At 41.1% G+C, this 20,632-nt stretch overlaps 1 protein-coding gene across 6 annotated transcripts in view; it reads right to left on the reverse strand.

Moving 5' to 3' along the window:
- Nucleotides 1-20,632, reverse strand: part of LYST (lysosomal trafficking regulator) — a 74,243-nt gene that overhangs the window by 1,082 nt on the left and 52,529 nt on the right. For all 6 annotated transcript variants that reach the window (XM_083496714.1, XM_083496718.1, XM_083496716.1 and 3 more), the window contains 16 exons: nt 20,094-20,155; nt 19,378-19,433; nt 18,010-18,162; nt 15,891-16,135; nt 15,645-15,711; nt 14,625-14,781; nt 14,200-14,340; nt 13,826-14,043; nt 12,951-13,181; nt 11,166-11,355; nt 10,054-10,190; nt 8,082-8,180; nt 6,085-6,224; nt 5,557-5,654; nt 1,386-1,542; nt 809-880 (listed from right to left, as the gene is read on the reverse strand). In XM_083496714.1, the coding sequence (XP_083352840.1) occupies nt 809-880; nt 1,386-1,542; nt 5,557-5,654; nt 6,085-6,224; nt 8,082-8,180; nt 10,054-10,190; nt 11,166-11,355; nt 12,951-13,181; nt 13,826-14,043; nt 14,200-14,340; nt 14,625-14,781; nt 15,645-15,711; nt 15,891-16,135; nt 18,010-18,162; nt 19,378-19,433; nt 20,094-20,155 (2,223 nt within the window). The remainder of the gene's footprint in view (nt 1-808; nt 881-1,385; nt 1,543-5,556; nt 5,655-6,084; nt 6,225-8,081; nt 8,181-10,053; nt 10,191-11,165; nt 11,356-12,950; nt 13,182-13,825; nt 14,044-14,199; nt 14,341-14,624; nt 14,782-15,644; nt 15,712-15,890; nt 16,136-18,009; nt 18,163-19,377; nt 19,434-20,093; nt 20,156-20,632) is intronic.

Below are 20,632 nucleotides of genomic sequence, written 5' to 3' on the forward strand. Positions count from 1 at the left end.
CACCGTGGAAGAAATGGCTTTTGAAAATAAATTCTCGGCATACACCTTTCAGTTTGCTGCCCAATTTATTTGGCGCTAAAATTTGTTTTTATGTGGCTTGTTTCTGAAGTTTCTCGTTTTATGTAATCTGACAGATCAAAAGAAAGAATATTTATTCCTCCATTCAGGAACGCGCCAGAAATAATTATGAGTACAGCCAGGAAAAAGAAGAAAGAAAGCACTGAGGAAGTCGTGGGCATGGGAAGCGGAGTAGCAGATACAGTGGTACCTCTGGTTAAGAACTTAATTCGTTCTGGAGGTCCGTTCTTAACCTGAAACTGTTCTTAACCTGAGGTACCACTTTAGCTAATGGGGCCTCCCGCTACTACTTCCAGGTTGGCGGAGTCTATAACCTGAAGCGTTTGTAACTCGAGGTATCACTATACTGGCAACTGAACACAAAAACTGATCAACTGCGGCCCTCAGTAGAGCAGTTGTGAGCCCAATTTCCCCCAATTTATTGGATTATCCCCATATCAGACAACCCCAAATTTACAGGTGAAATTGATATTGGTGTTGTTTGAGGGTAATAGGTGGACTACACAAACTAAATGGGAACACAAATAGATGCAAATGGACAGTAAATTCAGTAACGGACAGTAATGCAGAATTCTTAAAATTATCTGTAATAGTAACTTCAAAAAGGTAAGCAAAACATATTTCAAAGGCATCAATTTACACAGAAAACCATGTTCTCAAAGCGTAACAGTAAATTGCTGTGTTCCAAAATGAAGCCATTTGTGTGTTTCCTTGTTTGTTTGTTTATTACCTTACAATAGGTTTATTTGATTTAGAGAATGTAATTTCCCGCACAGGTTTCAAATCCCACGTGCTCCACAGCCTAAGGAAAAGACAAAGACAGAATGACTGCTATTGGATACAATCCAAAAACAGCTTTTCAGAGATTTGGCTGCAGTATTTTAAGACTAGCACTTTCATCTCTTTTTGTGTCCTGCCAGAGTCTCTGGTTAAACCTGTGTTGCAGATTTTTGGCATTTTTCAGACGCACCCATGACCTTGCTGCACTAATGCATATGTATACCTTTTTAGTGCAAGTGTCATGGACAAACTGGGTTTTTTTTAGAAAAAAGATTTTAAAAGCCCTTTTCATCTGTTTCAAATGGGTCCCTTCTGAAGCAAGAGCTCCCTCCCTCCTTCACAACCTTGTTGTAAAGCTGTGAAACTAGGGTTACTGTGTGGAGGAAGCTGTCCCCTTTGCTCCACAGAAATAACATCTTTAGAACAGATGCATGGAAAAAGAAGTATGGCACAGAGTTTCCCAAAGAATAGCTTTTATAAGGAGCACTTGCAATCAAAAAGGAAAATTGTCTCTCGTAACCACTCACCGTACAACTCCATTTTCCAGCCCTCCAGCAATCACATTGATAGAGACTCCTTCAGGCTGGTTAGAGAAAGCCACAGAGCATATAATTTCCCTGCAGTGCACATGTCCCACAAGATCACCGTTCACGGTCCAAAGTCTCAGATCACTGCCACCACCAACTGAAACACAATAGAACAGCTGCATTAGCAAAATAAAATCCAGAACATGATATAGATGAAACAATATACTACCCAAAAGACCACTCAAAAGAATGAAGGACTAGCATCCAATCATATGCAAGCACTGACATTACATTTTTTGGTACTGACTATTTCTCAAAAACATAAAAGCCAAATGAATTACACAGAAGCAATAGTATTATCAATAGGTAATACCAATCACACCTAACAACCACTAACAAACTGAAGGTGTTACTGGACTGCAGGGGGACATCTTTGTCAATATAAGGGGCACCCATAAAATGCTCTAATCGGGGGGATCTCAAATATTTTCCCATTTTTTTTATTTCAAACATACACATACAGCTTCTTAGATACAAACTATTTCTCAAAGTGGTTTGAAGAACGATTAAAATGCAGTATCAATGGATACAATAAGGGCTGGCAACAGATAAAATTTCTATTTCCAGTAGTCCAAGTAAAGACATGCAAGATGTAATGGCCCAACTGATGGAAAGGTCAGCACAGAACCAATGCATATTCTGGCTTCCTACCAGGCTATGCTTAGGGACGTACTGGAGAAAAGTATATTTCTTCCCCCAGGAGATATCATATGGCCTAAATGGGAATGCAGAAAGATTGCCTTCTGAAATGTGCCTTCAGCTACTTTTACAATTGTATTACATCAGTGTGATGAGAGCATCCAACATCTGGAATAAAATGTAAGTTACGTGAAGCCACTTCCTGGTGTGCAGACTGACATAATGGATAATTTGACCATTACTTCACCTAATTAACGAACAGAACTGAAATGCCAGATTAATAGAATCACAGAGTCAAAGAGGGTCTTGTAGGTGATCTAGCCTTGCTCTGTGCATGAACTAAAGCACCCCAAACATCATATTTTTTGCTCCACAAGACGCACCTGACCATAAGACGCAACTAGTTTTTAGAGGAGGAAAACAAGAAAAAAAATATTCTGAACGAAATAGTGGGTGTATGATTTTTGTGGTTCATGCTGTGGCCACAGACATGTGATTTGATGGTGAGTTTGGAGAATCCATGTGGATCCGTGCTTTGTAACCATGTTTTCGCGCCATTGCGGCCCCACGAAACAGTGGACACATGATTTTTTGTGTGCAGACTATAGCCATGGACATGCTATGTGATCTGATGGTGAATTTGGGGTGACCCAATGCAAAAATCCTGAGGATCCATGTGCTTTTACCTGCCCCCTCCCAAGCAGCCTCCTTTATCTCTAGAGTCCCTTACCTCCCTCCCGATCGCTTGCCGATCAGCTGCTCAAAAAAGGCTACCACACCGCGTTCTATGAGTTGCTCCTTGAAGTCAAGTCGCAACTGTATTAACGGTGTTAAGAAAAAGGAAACAAACTTGCAAAAAACGCAAGACGTTTTCGTCTTGCGAAGCAAGCCCATAGGGAAATTCGTCTTGCGAAGCAGCTCAAAAACCGCAAAACCCTTTCGTCTTGCGAGGCATTCGTCTTGCGAGGCATTCTTCTTGCGGGGCACCACTGTATTCCTGTCTCCTCTCTTTACAAGTTCGCTGTCTTTACTTCCCCCCCTCCCCGGCAACCTCCTTTACCAGCAGCCTTATCTCCCTCCTGATTGCTTGCCGATCAGCGGCTTTGTTTCAACATCCATTTCCCTCTTTCCAAAAAAAAAAAAAAAGGCATGACCCGCTTTTCGCCCCTGGGCAATTCGGCTCCAGGGACCATGCATTCACTCCATAAGATGCACAGACATTTCTCCTTACTTTTTAGGAAGAAAAAAGTGTGTCTTACGGAGCAAAAAATAAGGTAGTTATCCAGCTTCTGCTTGGATAGCGAGAGACACCCCACCCCCCAAGTAATTTGTCTGAGATCTTCAGATGGGGTCCTTGTGGAAGGTAATGTGGTGCCCACCCTTTTAAGAGCAAGGGGTGTTTGTTAATTTAGCCTTGAACATTTTTCATGGGCCAGGTAGACATGATGAGAAGTAGCAGGCTGCATTTTGTGACTCCGCAGCTATTGCTCAGACAATAGGCATGAAAAGCTGTGCTGAATTCCTCATGGAGGGAGGTAAAAATGACATCTATTTCCACTGATAAGGGGAATGCGCTTTGGTGACTCACATAGTTCCATGCCCTTTCCCATATATAAAAGAAGAAGAATAAAATATATAAAAAGGAACACAAGCATTTGATATTTCTTTTTTTTTTTAAATGAAGACAAGACACCTCTGGGTCATGACTTTTGATTGAACTTTACCAGCCAATCAACCAAATAAGAAAGGTATCAGAATAGCAAGAAAATCTAACTCCAACATGAATTTATAAAGAGGCAGGTGGCAAGGAGGTAGCTTTAAAAATTGATTAGCTTTAAATCACTAAAGAAAAGGAACAGGTTAAAAGTAATATCTAGATAAATAACACATCATTTCCCATCCCTACTCCAACCCCTCTTTACCTTTAAGTACTCTAGTGACTAGAGTCATTATTACCTTTAGCTCAAGCTGAGGAGCAGAAACAAATGAAGGTGTAAACTGGCCAGTAATCTCTCTAGGATTTTAGAGAGTTGCTGATAAATCAATTCAGTCTCTAGAGATGTGCAGTAACCTACAAATAGCTACAGATAATCCACATTCTCTTCCGGAATCTCCTATTTTGGAACACCTACGCTGCTTGTTTTAATTCTATTGCAGAGCCAATGGGAATATCACCGATATTTGTCTTGCTTTTGCATGTATACTTAATGAACATTTTAATATAGTCCCCATGCTACCAGTTATTTAATATCAGGAAGCAAGGAGAAGATATAATTTTAAGAAAAGCAATTTCGGCTTGTATATCCCCCACAGGATTTTTTTTTGATACAGTATCTTGGATAACAAATCTAATGTTTGGGCCTTAACTTCAGATAATGGAAACTCTTTAAGACCTAGCTGAACCATTAAACCTTTGAGAGATTGAGATTCATCTGCTTGTGTTCGCACACATACAGTTTTTACAATGTAGCATCATTTCACCCAGGAAAATGCATAGTAAACATGATGTCCAGGAATCACAGGTATGCAGAGGGTTTGGTCCCACCTTCCTACCCTACAGCCCTTCAAACCCATCACTGAATGTTGGGATCACCCTCTAGAACAGCATTCAATGGTGAACAAAGGGCATCTGGCAGAAGGGAAATGAAGCTCCCCTTTAGGTGACCAGGCCACTTGAGCTACACAGGCCACTACACCTACCTGTCAAGCCCCAAAGACAGTCAAGCCGCACACCTACCTGTCAAGCCCCAAAGACAGGGCTTGCTAAGCCCCTTTGGGTGCTTGGGAAGCAGCACATTTGTTTTTAAAGGGAGCATTTTGTTTCTTTGCAAAGGAAGTAGTTTGCATTCAAAGCGCTTTCCCCAGCGCTTAGAATACGATCTGCTTTCTCTGTAGAAACTTCAAAAGGCAATCAGCTGATCACCATTTAAAAGAAGCCTCTTTCAGCTGATTGGCACTGAAAGCTCGTCTTCAAAGAAGGTTGCTCTAAGCAATGACCAGCCATTACAGAGACCTCCTTTGAACTTTGGCAGGTGTCATTATGGAGGGTTCTACCTACCTGCCGTAGTTTGCCAGTGGATGAGATAAGGATCTGGCCCACTGGCCAGTTCTGGTTCCTCAGCCCTGTTTAGTGGGTCAGTCTTTGCTAGTATGTGCCAATAAGAACCCCGGCATCTTGCGTTTAGGGGCACACAGCTCAGTGGAAGAGCATAACTTTTGATGCAGCAGGTCCCACATACAGTCCCTAGCATCTCCAGGGAGAGAGCCATTGCCCATCAGCTTAGACTGAACTACAGGGTCTGATTTAATGGTCCTGTCTGCACACCAAGGTAAGCTAGTCTGAAATAAATGATAGCCTCCCTTGAACCAGCAGCACCCTTGTGCACACTGCTCAAATTATGTCTGTCCTGCACCTGCCTTTGCCCAATAGGAAGGAAACAAACCACAGCACTGTTTTTGTGAAGGTACCTACCTGAGTCACAAACTGTTGCAATGTCACCTGTTGTTTCACTAGCAGACACTGCTGTTACAGGACTCTTGTGTCCAGCAAGACTTTGCACGTAGCAGAGCCTGTAAGAATCAGAGTTCAGTGATTAAAGAAGAAGCTTTCACTGCTGTTGAAAGTATCAGTATCTTTCAATCAACGTTTCATTTAATGTGCCTGCCTCCAATATCCATTATGAATATCTGACTACAATATTTTTATATAGTATGGGTGGAATAGTACTTAATTATCACCATCCATTTTATGATAAATGAAACAGAAGTCAATCCTACATTATATTTTAATATTTAAAATATAGAAGTTGGGTGCAGTCAAGCCAGCATGCAGTGGCGTAGCGTGGGGGGTGCAGGGGGCCCCGGCCGCAACATCTGGGGGTTAGGGTTAGGGGGCGCAAATCCACAGGTTAGGGGGCACAAATTACTTGCCTTGCCCCGGGTGCTGACAACCCACGCTACGCCACTGCCAGCATGAGGATATATTGAAGCATATTCGTACCTGTTCAAATCCCAGATGATGCAAGTTCCATCTTTGCTCACGCTTATCATTATACTGTAAGGCTTGCAGACAAACAAGCTGGTGATCTCTGCAGTATGGCCATACAGATGCACTTGAGATTCCATCTCAATCTCAGATGGCTGAAAAGGAACAAAGACACACTAAGTTCCAACTTTGGTTGAATTGGGATGTGGGCGATAAGGAGGGCACAAAACTATATTGCAAAACGAGGTCTGATGCTAAGCTAGCGGGTAGGGTATAGATGTTTTAAATAACGATTTGCACTTGCATCACTGATAGCTCCTATTCTGTACAGTTGTTTTTCCATTTCAGCTATCAAAACAACAACATGTAAGTGAGGGTTGCTCAAGTCAAAAGCATCCATACCACTTAAAACACACACACAACCTGAATACTTGGCTGACAAACAAATGGTAGTATGGTATTAGTGCTGAAAGGTAGCATCTTCAGATGTCTCACATAGTTATTAGCACAGAGAAAAGCTCTATACAGCTGCCTTATTTGTCAAGACACATTGTCGCTTGACTAATTTATATCTAGATGTGTCTTTCACATTGCCACTGTTAAGAACAAACCGCGGCGAAAAGGAAATAAAACCTTGCCCAACTTTACTACTGTTTAATTTCACCCTTTCCTCGTTGAGAGCCAAAAACTAACTGAGGTGCAGAATCGTCATAATAAAAGAAGCTGGTAAGAACAGAAGGAAGAGGCGACAGACAAGAGCCAACACTTTTCCTAGATACGCTAGCCGCATCAATGTGGTGCCAGACTCCAACAGCCCATTAAAAAACAGACCTGTCTCTCTCCTGTACCAAGCCTAAGATTTCTTGTGCCAGGATAAAGGTATAGGGCCTGTCGTCTACATCTGCACTATGTTAGAAATCATAGCACTGTGTTGCCATATCACGCTGGTATTTCAGGTAGAAACAGCAACGCAAACAGTTTAGAACCACAATGTATGTCTTTCATTCTTAAGTATGAGTTACTTCACACGTGATTGGCATTGTGGCCTTTTTTAGCGGGGTGGGATCTGCAGCCCTGCCTTTTGTTTGTATAGCTGTGCTTTTTTAGGTTTTTAGGTTGGTAGAGCATGAGACTCTTAATCTCAGGGTTGTGAGTTTGAGTCCCACATTGGGCAAAAGATTTCTGCATTGCAGGGAGTTGGACCAGATGACCCTCATGGTCACTTCCAACTCTACAATTCCATGACTCTGTTGTTGTTCTGAACTGATTTGAATGCAAGTCGCTTTGGGTAACTCTGTGACAAAAGCGACTAACAAATAAAATACATAATACTTATTTCCTGCCCTGCACCGAATCAAGTTGTCCACTTAAATTAGTCAGCTGGGAGCAGAAACCAAAACAGATGCCAGTGAACATGCTGTCACACCATATGGCTTTATTTTGAGAAGCAGACTAGACACAGAAGTTTCCTTTGCATGCTGTCTGTTGTGTGTAGAAATGCCAGAGCTATGGGACTCCCATAAAGATGGTCACACCTGAGCAGAAGGGAATGGGAGAAACGCCCACATTTAGGTTGAGAGCATTTATAGACCAAATATAAGCCCATGCTGTATCAGTTTATTTTCTGGTCTTTAAAGCACCACTCTCGTTTACCACAAACAATATTTTCAAATTGTAACTTCTGCAATTGATGTAAAATAAAAATGAAGATCTAATCACGGATCTCCTGCATCACGTGGAACTAGGCTCCAAACCTTCATTTATCTAGCAAACCCACAAAAAAGAGGAAGCATTTTGCAATTTAAGCAATGATAAAACATTTTGCTAGAAGATGCAGCCCAATCAGAAAACCAATTTGGTACAACAACAAAAAAGGCAGGGGGGGGGGAATCAGTTCTTGCTAAGATGATTTGTCTTTGTATTATTGTTTTTATAATCATAGAGAGAAAAATAAATACGATTTACTATAGCCAGGCTTTTAACTCGTCACTATTTCTCTTTCATTTACTTACTGTGCTGCTAGTGAATCTGTTCATATATGCTGTGATGACCCCGCACTTGCTGCCAGTAAAAAGCTGACAGCTGTCAGGCACCCAAGCGCAGCTTGTTACCTTGCATAAAAGAAAAAGTGAGAGACATTTAAACAGTATCCCACACTACTTTTGCTTTTATTAAGTTTATGCCCTGCTGTTCATCTCAAAGACCCTTCAAGGTGGCTTATAACTGCAGAACAGACACCCCACACTTTTCAGTTCTTTAGCTGTTTCTTGGAAGTGCAATGGCTAAAGCTCTCTTAATCACAGAGAAATCTACAGCTGGTTAATGAGGGTGCAGAGCCACCCAGCACAGCAGGGCTCCTTGCTTTCATAATCTGAAAGCAGTTATTCTACACCACAAAGGAAGCTGAATCCAAACCTTGCGGGGGGAGCCCAGAAGTAGTTTCTAGAGCTGTGCAGAGGAAGCTGCACCTCAAAAAACAGAAAATCCTATTGCAGGCCGGCCGGCACATGAGCCTAACTGGGCTTAATTACTTTACCTTTTCCGGATTTCATATTCATTCATATTAACAGAGGTAAATAGCTGCCTTCATTATTTATTAAATTCCTATACTTCCCTTCATTCAGGGCTCACAGGGCAGTTTACAATATAAAACCACAATAATGCATAACATAGTAACAGACAAAAACAATAATGCACACACACAAACAAACGCAATTTAAAAGATTTATGAACAATCGTTTTCCTATAGTCTTGCTGAAGTGAACAAGTCAAGTGATGACTGGTAGGGAGGCTCTATTCATGGTGTTACTGCTGGGCCCGGCCCGGCTGGTGCTAACCTATGACAGGGCCTTCTTAGTGGCAGTTCCCTGTTTGTGGAATGCCCTCCCTAATGAGGTCTCTCTTGGTCTTGGCCTTTCTCATTATGCACATTCAGGAGGAAAGTAAAGTCATTCCTATTCAGCCATTTGATGGCTGAAAAAGACTGTTCTTGGCAACCTTGAAATTATTAACTATGAGGGCATGTGACCATTTAAAAAATGCTTTTAGATGTTCTTAAAGTTTTAATGTGATAAGCATGTTTTGTTTTAGTTGCATTGTTTTATTGCTTGTTTGCTGCCCTGGGCTACCTTGAGGAGGAAGGGAGGGCAGAAATGTAGTAAACAAATACTACTAGCAGAGAAATGCTCACAAAATTAGCAGGTTTATCTACATCTCTATAATCCAGAGAAAGCAGAAGTCCAGGAAAATCAGGGACATGAACGTAAGACTAATAGATTTATAGTGGTATAAGCCCTCATGGATGAGAAGCCATTTTTTCAGTTGCAGACCTGCTCACACACATTCATAAGAAACAGCAATAAGAAAGGCTGGATTTCCAGTAAGTGGCCTTTTGGCCCCACTAACAAATATATAGCTGCCACCTGAGGATGAACACTGTCTAAAGTGGGGTGCAGTCCATAAAAGCTCATGTTATAATAATACGTGTATTAGGTCTTGGCCTAATTTAGACATAACACTGTGCCCACATGCTCCCTCATCCCTTTCACACCATAACACATGGTTGATTGGCCTCCATCTTGGGTTTAATAAACCACAGTTTCTCATAACATCAAAACCAAGAAACTGGGGTTTAATCTCTGTTAAAAAACAAGGATATGGTATCAGGGATCAGTTTGTGGTTAGCAAACAGAGATTAAACCAGTTTCCTGTTCTTAATAGGATAGGAAATTGATATTTTAATAAGTCATTTGGCACAAAGTGCCAAAGTGAGACAAGCAATGGGAGGAGAGGGGCAAGAACGGCGAGCATCTGGAAAAAATCATTAGACTGATTTCTTGGACATAAATCATTAGGCTGAGATTATCTTTGAACCAGCATATCATCTAAGATGCTATGGGTCTGGTTTCGCTGCCACAGATGAACACTGTTTTTCAAACACGGCATTCTATAGGTGAAAAGAGGGGAAATAAAAATGGCTTTTACCTGATGAAACTGTGAGCTCTGTATAAAGTTCACTGGAGGTTCACTTTGCTTGCTTTTCAGTCTCAGTATATTGTCGGCATATCCCCAACTCAGAATGGCTGACCACTGGATATCTGTACTGTGCATGCTTCTTACACCTGTAACAGCAGTCAGGACATTCAGATTAAGTAGAAAACTCACAGTGTGTTAGTCTACAACAAAAAGACACATATTATGTATCTATTTTTGGATTTTAAATTCCACTGTTCAAATGTCTGAGCAACAAATGGACACTTCCCAATAAAGTCTTAAAATCAGGGGGTGGGGAGTCCTTTTCAAATGGGAGGGACACATTCCCTGCTAAGAAACCGTTTGAGGGCCACATGCTAGTGGCATGTGGGACACAGGCAAAGGTGGGTGTTATCTTTGCATTAACAGAGTTGAAGGTCAAATTCCAGCAAGGCAAAAATCCTGATGGTGGAGTTGAAACCAGTATGGGCTGTGGCCAATGGAGAGTACTGTAGGCCTTACAAAACAGCCTGGGAAGGCATATTTGGCCCCTGGACCCGAGTTTCTCCACCTCTTCCTTCAATAATGTGGCCATCTTTAATTTTGTCTGTGCTGTATATCCAAATATCAAACCCTGAACTTGATAGAGAACAGACACACTTGAAATTCTTCAGTTTCCTAAACATAAAAAACACTCCCCACAGTGAAGAATCCTTGTTTAACAAGTTTACTGGGACCAATTCACATGTGATCAGAGCAGTACAACTGCTAGAGAGATCTCAAACCACTAGGAAACTGGCTGCATGAACTGACTTTGGAGCAGATTCTTAGTACATCTGCAGAACCACTTATTTCTGGATGGTTCTGTAGATGTGGCTAAAATTGCTCTAACTCACACGGGAGCCACTTCACAAACTGCTTCCCACACAGTTCTGCTCCCATGCACTTTGAGATCTCAGCAGCAATTATTCCACCCAGGTAACATATGAGTCAGGCCTCAGCATTATATTAGCTGCAATCTTTGAATGAGTGAGAGACTGGACAACAGAGCAGCTGAGACAATTAGGCTGGCAGCATGAAATCTTTTTTGCAATGCTACTGCAGAGACCACTGAGCACCCTTACCTTGCTCTTTGCTATAGATCATCAGAAGACAGAACTTCCGGGATAAACCACAAATTGCTCTTGTTGGCAGAGCCTGCAGGGAGCCAAACCTTTCTCCATGTGGTTGGCTGAAGCAGACAAGGGGATCAGGGGCACTTGGGGAACCTACATATTCCCCCCACTTTAAGCCTTTAATCCAAGGTAAAGGACTCTAAAAGATAGTGAAATAAAACAGCTGTCAGCTAACACATTTTAAACAGTCATTGTAGCTAAGCGTTTTAAATCTCAAGCTGAATGCAATTTTCTTTAACATACATTAATGTTAAACAGGTATTAATCCAAAGGTAACTTCAATGATATATAAGGTCTTAGAACAAATATCAAAGGGAAAATAGAAGCACGGAATAGTGTAAGACAAAAGGGCAAAATTCAGATGCAACAATTCCAAACTGCTAAGCTAAACCATGGTTTACTGGGTTGGAATGGCCAATCCTGGCTCATATCCTGGTTTGGGAGTAAGCCCTTAAATCAGTCTCGCAATTCAGAATCACAAGATACTGTGGTTCAAGAAACTAGGAAAGTGTTTCTGAAGGAGAAATGAAGGCTGGAAAGAGAGGCATGAAGAAGGAGCATGAGAGCACAGGACTTGTTTACAGGCTGATAAACCGCGCTTGGATCATTACATCTGAGCCAGGCCTAAGAGTTTGCTAAAGGTAAATTATATCAAATCTTTAATTTTTTCCCATTTTCGGGCTTCCTGGTACTGATCTTAACCTCTAAAGCCCTAAATGGCTTGGGGCCTGAGTACCTTAAAGCCCATCCCCTCTTCTGAATTTTCCTCCTCACAAGTCCCAATCATCATCTGAAGCCCTAACTCATATCCCTCATCTCCAAAAGCACAGCAGGCAATACCCAGAGCTAGAACCTCTTCTGTTGAGGCACCCTCTGCCAAGTGAGGTATACCGGACCTTATCAGTGCTGCTAAAAACCTAGCTGACCTAAAAGGCTTTTACAATATTCTACCCTTTTTGCTGGTTTATCTTTGGTAGCCTGATAGCTGTTTTGCCGGTGTGTGTGTGTGTTTTAATGGGGGCTTGGATTTGATGTTAATATCTGTGGTTTGTTAAAATTTGTGGTTTTAATGTGGATTTTATTGTTATTTTAGATTTTTGTGTTGTGAGTTTTAAGCCGCTTTGAGAATTAGGTATGCCAAATGTTTTTAGAGTAAGTAAAATACATTCCTGGGGAAAATAAAGTGTGTGATCTAATCATCTCAGGTTTTAATAAAGCATTTCTGTAAAGAAACTTAATGACAACATTTGGAGATTAGTATCAGTGAACGCTTTCTTTAAACATGAGTTTCTTCTTTCCTTTGAAAGGAAAATCTGTGGACCTCTTTGGTCAACACTGACATGGATACCTGTATAATAATACATGAGAAAATAAAATGAGCAAGTAATCAGGAACATGAAAGATTACTTGATGCTTTGCAGTCCAGCTGAAATATCTCCTTGCCAAAGGAAAACAGCGTGAAATATAAGAGGGTGATTTTCAGACAGATAGAAACTTTAGAATTAGGGTAGGGAATGTGTGCCCCCCCCCCAGTTGATGATGAACTACAACTCCCACCATTCCCAAACACTGACTGTGCTGCTGAGGCTGTTGGGAACATGAGTTCAAGAACATCTGAAAGGCCACAGGATCCCCTTCCCTGGTTAGAAAGAAGGGGAATCTTCCAAAGACCCCACACACTAGCTGCCACATATTAATTAATATTAAGCAGCCTTATGAATCACTCTGACATACCGGATATGTGATCTCTTTAGTTTGCTCCTTTGTGTCTCTGAATGCAAGCTGCACCAATAGCCCCATGGGAGCAAGGAGCTCTCCTTCCATAATGAGTTTGGATCCAGGTCTGCTGACATGTGCGGTGTGGAACAGCTGGCGAGGGGTTTGTCCATATGTTTTTATCATAGTCTCCAGGGCTCTTCGTTGAACTGGATCTTCTACAGCTGACACGTCCATTCCAAAGTATGTCTAAAATGCGAGCCAAATACAAGAATATAATGTTCTATTGAAAAGACAAAAAAAGGGGGGTTCTTGCTGCACAGTCTGATGCATTTAACATCTGCATGTGTTTGAGACTTGGATTAGACAAAACTCTCAAGTAATGAAGCACAATACTAAGCTTAGGTAAAGCATACCAAATCTGCAGACTGACAAGTAATGTTCTTACACAAGATCATAATTTTAAACTAACAAGACAAATGCACTATGGCGGCAGGCCAGCTACTCCTTTGTCAGGCACACTGCCTATTAATGACCCAAAATGGTTGGTGGATGTTTCTTTAGTGGGAGCTGAATTCACACACCTTGGCAGAGTAAACTGAGAGTTAGCTGAATACAGGAAGGTCTTTAGGGTGCAGAGTCTTTCCCTGAGGACCTGGTGCTGCCTAGTAGAAGTCGAAGAAGCACTAATAAATGGTCAAGGTGATTGCCAAGAAGCTCAAGGAATTATTTGCATCTATCCTCACAGAGGAAGATGTAGGGCAATTCCCAATGCCTGAACTAACTTTCACAAGAGGAAGTCGGGGAGTGTCCTGTAACACGTTCTACAAATACAACATCCAGTGATTCTGTACAATAAATAAAAATTGATTTACGGGGGGAAAGGTACTCACAGCAGGGTGAAAGACATTGATAGCTTGAACTGAAGCCTTGCCCTTTTGTTTATACCCAAACACTAAATCAATCCAATGGCAGATTGTCTGGGAAACATGGTCTGACTCCAAAGCTTGACGGTGGATCAGGATAAAAAGTCGGGGATCATTTCGAGCCCAAGGTGGGAGATTCACGTGGTTCACTCTTTCCCCATTCTGACGCACCCCAAAATCAAATCCTACAAATATAAAGCCTTGTTTATAGTAGTTGGCTTGGGTTTGAGTACCCAATGCTAGTAAATGTTCGCAACCCACTCTTCCCTTCAAGCAGCTCAGAGCTGCCTACACAATGTTCCTCTCCTCCCAATTTTATACTCAATGAAACCCCAACACACCTTCTCTGTTAACCAAAAACTCAGGAAGATAAAAAAATTCTGGAATAAGCTCCTTTACATCAGTCATGGATTCGTATGATGAAAGGCGCCAGGTTGTGTTGGTGGAGTGGAAGGTTCTGTCTGGAATGTCAAAACTCTGGTCTGTAAAATGAAGTCAAATTAAACTGGTTATACTACAGAAAAGAACACATTGCATGAGCTATACATTTATAGAACCCTGTAATAGGGCAAAACAGAACCAAAATGGATTTTTTTTTGGTCATACAATACTATCAAAGCACCAGTATAAAAATTTCCAAAGCTATATAAATGTACTACACATATCATAATAGCCACATTTGGCTAACGAAACAGCGATAAATACAAACAGCTTCCATATAAATGATCAATTAAATGTATATATGAAAACCTAAAGCAATTCTTACCTTGATAAGCTAAGAACATCTTTGTGAAAGGAGGCATCCTAACCAAGAAGTGAAGTACAGTTCCACTATTGGAGTAATGAGATCCATAGTGATAAGGTTGCACAGGGGGCATCGGGTCATCTTCCCTTGCTCCTTTACGGTATTCCTCTTCTAAATACTGCAAAAGGGAGAATATATGGACATAGGTATGCTTCTCCAAAATCCACATGGAAATGGACACACAGTCCTGTCCCTATGTAAACAGACACCATAATCAATCCATCCACCTGTACTTATCATGAAGGCTTCCTTTGGTTGGTGGGCAAAGGCTTTCTCTACAACCAATTCAGAGGTATCGTGCCATTAGGCTTCTGATATTTTAACTATCTGGAATACGCCCCTATCCAGTTAAAAAAAAACTTTAGGCAAGCTTATAGTAGAAGTACACAGGAAAATGAGAAGAATCCTGCTGGATCAAGTGAAAGGCCCAAATCTGACAGGTGGTTGGAACTATCCACCTTGCCGGTGACACGATAACATGACAAGCATGGGCAAAAGGTATATTTCGCCAGCACATTCCCTGCAGAAAGTGTGCTGTTGTTGCAGCACGCAGCAATACTGAACTTTCCACTCATCAGCAGATGAATTAAGAATTCAATCTTGCTCTCTACAGGGATCTGTAGCGTGTTCCCCCAGGACTAAACTCTGCCATCTTGTTCATCAGCTGAAATCATACAGTGATGTCAGCTGATTGACAGATGAGCGTGGTTTGGGGAATATGGTTTTGCGGGCCAAATTGGGCCACCACAGGCCAGAGGTACCTCAGCCCTGGTTTAGCAGATAAGATACTTGCTAATCTCTTCACAAAGGCCAGTATGGGGAGGAATGTTGGGTTATGAACGTTTTATTTACTTTCACTCAGTTGAACTGGAAATGTATGCATATGTTTGCAGAATGAAAAGCAAAGTCCATAGTGTTACATAAAGTTCTCCTTTTATACCAGGCTGTTACTAAGCAATAATGCATTAGATATCTTAATACCTTGTAAGTGTCCACATAACGATCTTCCTTTTCTTTTGATTGTACAGCTATGGGTTTGACCAAATTTCTGAAATTATACAAATATTAGCAGCTTGTCAGTTCCATAAATTACTGATACTTGCTGTAGTTAAGAAACACAACAATGAATACAATGGGTGTTTATTAATAAAAATATATTAATTCTACAGCAGATGGCATATTTAGTAAATTACTTTAAAAGAAACAATTCATGATATTTCTTATTACCTATAAACGGATGGATCATTGAGGTCCAATGTTTCACTAGTATAGTCGGAAAGTATAAAGGGAAATACTGGATACTGCATAAGATCATTGAAGGAACGGCCTGCATGTTTGTTTAAATGAGTGAGGTATTCAAAATTAGTGATCTGTCCTGTGTACCACAGTTGGGTTAATGCTGTAATGTTGCCATACTTCAAGATGTTAGGGAGGTTGTTTGTTAGGATGTGGTGGTACACATCATCACGTACCTAAAAAGAACCAAAACATCAAGCTTTTACCAAACCACAAATGATCTAGTATCCTGAAACATGCATATTTCAGTGTTATAACATATTCATACTTTTATTTCAGTACTTTAGCTGAATTAACACATGCAAATACCTACATGCATTAATCAAGCATTGCAGTGGGAGAGATCTGCCCATGGAAGGCAACTGGCAGAAGGGGACTTTCCTACCTTCTCCTCTTCTCTCAGGCCCTCTGAAAAGAACCCTCTCCCCAAAAGGATTCTGGGACCCTGCTGAATAGAACAATTGCCAGATTTTGTGGAGACACCTTATGTCCTGCTCACAGACACTGCCTCTATACAATCTCCTCACAGCTTCTCCACATCTCTCCACCACTACAGCACATCCTAGTCAGCAGTGTCCTGCAGTTATGGGATGGATAGATGATAGATATATAGATAGATAATATTTTATTATTTATACCCTGCCCATCTGGCTGGGTTTCCCAGCCACTCTGGGCAGCTCCCAACAGAATATTAAAAACATGATAAAACATCAAACATTAAAAATGCCACTAAACAGGGCTGCCTTCAGATGTCTTCTAAACGTCAGTTGTTTATTTCTTTGACATCTGATGGGAGGGCATTCCACAGGGCTGGTGCCACTACCGAGAAGGCCCTCTGCCTGGTTCCCTGTAACCTCACAGTGAGGGAACCACCAGAAGGCCCTCGGAGCTGGACCTCAGTGTCCGAGCTGAACGTTGGGGGTTGAGACGCTCCTTCAGGTATACTGGGCTGAGGCCATTTAGGGCTCTTTTCAGAGGGGTTAGGGGCTGCTCAGGGAAGGAGGTAATGTTGGGGGAAATCACTTTCTAGCCAGCCCTTCTGCAGGCAGTTCTCAGGCTCCAGTTCTTGGATATGTATTAGTTTCAACAGTATTTAGGACAATCATACAATCATAAATGAGTAGGTATCCTCCATTTCAAATGCAAGTCACACTCACATACACAAACTATGCATGCTATTATACGAATGATCACTACTAAGAAGTTTAGTCAGTGACTGCTAGGGCTGGAGACTTTTCAGTGATGCCTGTCCAAAATGTGGACAGAAGTTCTAAGACAGGCTTCCTCTCAGGGTTGTGATTTTTAAAAATAAAAATAAAAATTATCAGGTCTTTGAATGGCACTGTGGGTTTTCTGATGTACTTTGTTTCTTGGATGGTAATTTAATAGTGCTAAATATTTTTGGTTGGTTGAACACTGTTATGAACTTTTGGGGAAAGTGATATAACATTTTAATAAGTGTTAAAATATGCAACTCTGCAGAAATAATGTCAAGATTGCCCAAAGACTAATCCAATTCATATAAAAAACTACTTTGGTTTGTTTTATGATACAGCAGTATATAAATATTTTATAAACAAACAAACACACACACACACACACACACACACACATATATGTACACATTATTCCTGTCATGGTTGGTTGCCCATGCCTTGACTACTGAGAATCTACCAAAGTAACCATTGCTGAAAGCTAATGAAAATGAAAATGAATACCATTTCTATCAAATTCCATCTAACAACTAACTAAGCATTTTTAATGAGATTTGAAAATTCAAAACTAAAATTATTTCCCCTTTTACTAATAAAACAGATTACAGTAATAGATAGCATTGTGATTGACATCCTATCAGATACAATCTAAAAAAACCAACATTCTCAGGTCACTATTCTCTCCTTGCTGAACACCAAGTTATTTCACCGCTTTAACGAAGTGATGAAAAATCTGCCTTATTATTCTATTAATAAGCTTATTTTGGTATACACTAAAAAATATATTTAGGCTAACTGTTGCTCAACATTGCTATGCTGTCATGGAAAATATTTACCTTTGTGTTGTCAAAAGCTAACAGCAAAGTTCTGCCATTTGTTAAAAATATTTCTACAGCGTTGTCCCTTAATTGCCACCAACGTTTGTGCACTTCTTTGATTTCTTCAAATGTCCAAGAAAATGATGCTGGTTCAGTTTCACCATGAAAGCTCTGAACAAAGCACAGCATATTAAAGTTATTAGCCTTTTAAAAACTGTGTTCATGTAAAATGCATTTATTTGCCACACTAATATTTTGTAATCTTTCAGATACTGAGTAATAAACTATGCAATTGGGTGGCATATGAACACTATTAATACATACTACATTATCTAAATCTATCATTCTTGATTTCATATTATATTTGACTCAATAAGCATTCAACAACTTCATGGCCAGCAGGAGCAGTTGACCTGGTCAGGCTCCAAGCAAGGGCTCACTGCTATGGGCCTGAACCTACTGCCCCATGCCACCATCACTCATGAGCTGCCCTCCTTCCCACCAGGACTATGTACCAGATGTGCTTGCAGGAAAGTATCACATGCAAACTAATCCCTGTATAAAGCACTTGAGTGGAGTTATGAGATGTTGCATGAGAGAAGAAGAGTGCCAGGAGCAACGAGGAAGAGCCAGAAAAGCTTGGAAGTGGCTAACCCTATGGGTAGTAGATGCCCAGAAGACAGGGAATCTTCTTGATGGGGCCTCTCTGGTGTTAAGGCAAGCTAGCACTACACCTCCCTTGGCAGGGGTTGGCAGGGGATAAGAGGATGCCTGTTTGTTATGCATAAACAACCATAGGTCGGTTGGTTGCTGTGTGCCTGCATCCTCTTGAGATTCTCATTAGGAATCCCAATGATTCTGGAGAAGATCCTCTTGGCTGCACATTCTGGCATCCCCAAAACAAAAACTGCTGGGAGGGAAACAAGCTGCACTCTAGAGAGTCTTCAGTGCAGGATTTTGTGTCGTGGTCCATTACCAGTTCCCCTTACGGTGTTTTCACCAGTGCAAGCACTTTGCGGGGAGTCACTGCACATGGGAACCAAATCACTCCCATTAAATGTTCCTGGCCTGCAGTCCCAGCCTCTGGTCTGTAATCCCTTGATGATAATTCCAAAGAACCAAGTACTTTCAAGTTTTATTTAAGTTAGATGCTTGAAAACACAATCCGAGATACATGCCTGCTCAGACCCAATTAGTTTAATGGGACCTGAGTACCGTATGTACAGTCATACCTAAGGTTAAATATGCTTCAAGTTGAGCGCTTTTGGGTTGCGCTCCGCGGCAACCCAGAAGTAACCAGTAATCACAGGTTACTGCTAAAATTATGCTAATGAAAAAATCAACTTTAAAAACAAGTCAATTCACTTTTTTACTTTTTTTACTTACCAAGCTTTCAATTGTATCAGAAGCATTGTCTTCCACAAAATACATTCCGCATTTACCTGCACCATGAAGAACATTTATATGGATTATTTATTCACCCACTTTGTAATATATAACCCTATTACACTGGAAATATACTACCGATATCAATGAATTGACATGAAAATAAGTCGACCCTAGATCCTCAGCTATTGAACAGTTTCTAAAAATAAGCATGGAGTGAGCTCCAATGTTGGTCAGAGTAGACCCATTGGCCCACAGCACATAAGGAGGAAGGGGCAGCACTCCTATCTGCATTCACTTCCATCATGGTCCTGATGCAAATACCCCATACCCACAAAAAACCATCTATTCAGTCTTGGAATAAAATGTCTATTAACATCAATGGAAGCTTCCTTCCTTGGGATCATAGCAGTAGTGCTGATGAGTTAGCAGGTTCTCTGGGAACTAACAGCAGTTTTCATTGGAACCACAGCAGGAGATAGGTTAAATCCCTCACCTTGTGCACTGTTGTCCAAATCCCGACAGACACACAAGGGGAAAACAGTTATTTATAAGAACCACGCATTTAACATGATGTCTAGCTTGGCCTGAGGAATAATAGCTTTCTCCTGCAAGTTTTCCCAAATTATTAAAAAAGGTGCTGTTTCCAAAACATTCACTTTAAATAAAGCAACTCAACTGCTTAAGTGTGAGGTTAGAGAAATAATATCTGTTACCTAGTAGCAATTCACCAGGAGTCTCTCTAGATGGTGCCACGTTGATGCATCTTCGATTTACTCTGCAGCGACATACAGGGAATTCACTGGTTTGCTGTTACGAACCTCTCCAAAGCATGTCAAAACTACCATTCTCAAATACAATACTTTAGCAACATGGCCAATGTGTTCTGTCAGCTGGATTACCAGTCAAGGTCACGTGCATGATTCCAACTATATGCGGCTGAAAGCTGGCTAGTTGAAATTCCACAAATTAAATGCAAAGTTTCCCTGGTACAAAAGGAACTTTAAAGCTCTCTGCCTTGCTTGCTGTGCAAGGCCCTCACAGCGCTCCAACTTCAGAAGGCTTGGGATGCTCACAGGAGGGGCAGTATGAGTGTACACATTTTTGTGTGTATACAAAACCCTTGAAGCCGAATCCCCGCATAAGGTGTAACTATACTGTACACCTTCATCAGTCACGGACTGCCTAATTTGATGGGGGGAGGGGGAGGGAAAATGGTTCCTGATCACCAGGAACCAATTCTCACTTTGAACAG

This window comes from Podarcis liolepis, assembly GCF_965112155.1.
Source record: "Podarcis liolepis genome assembly, chromosome: 3".
NCBI classification, from domain to species: Eukaryota; Metazoa; Chordata; class Lepidosauria; order Squamata; family Lacertidae; genus Podarcis; species Podarcis liolepis.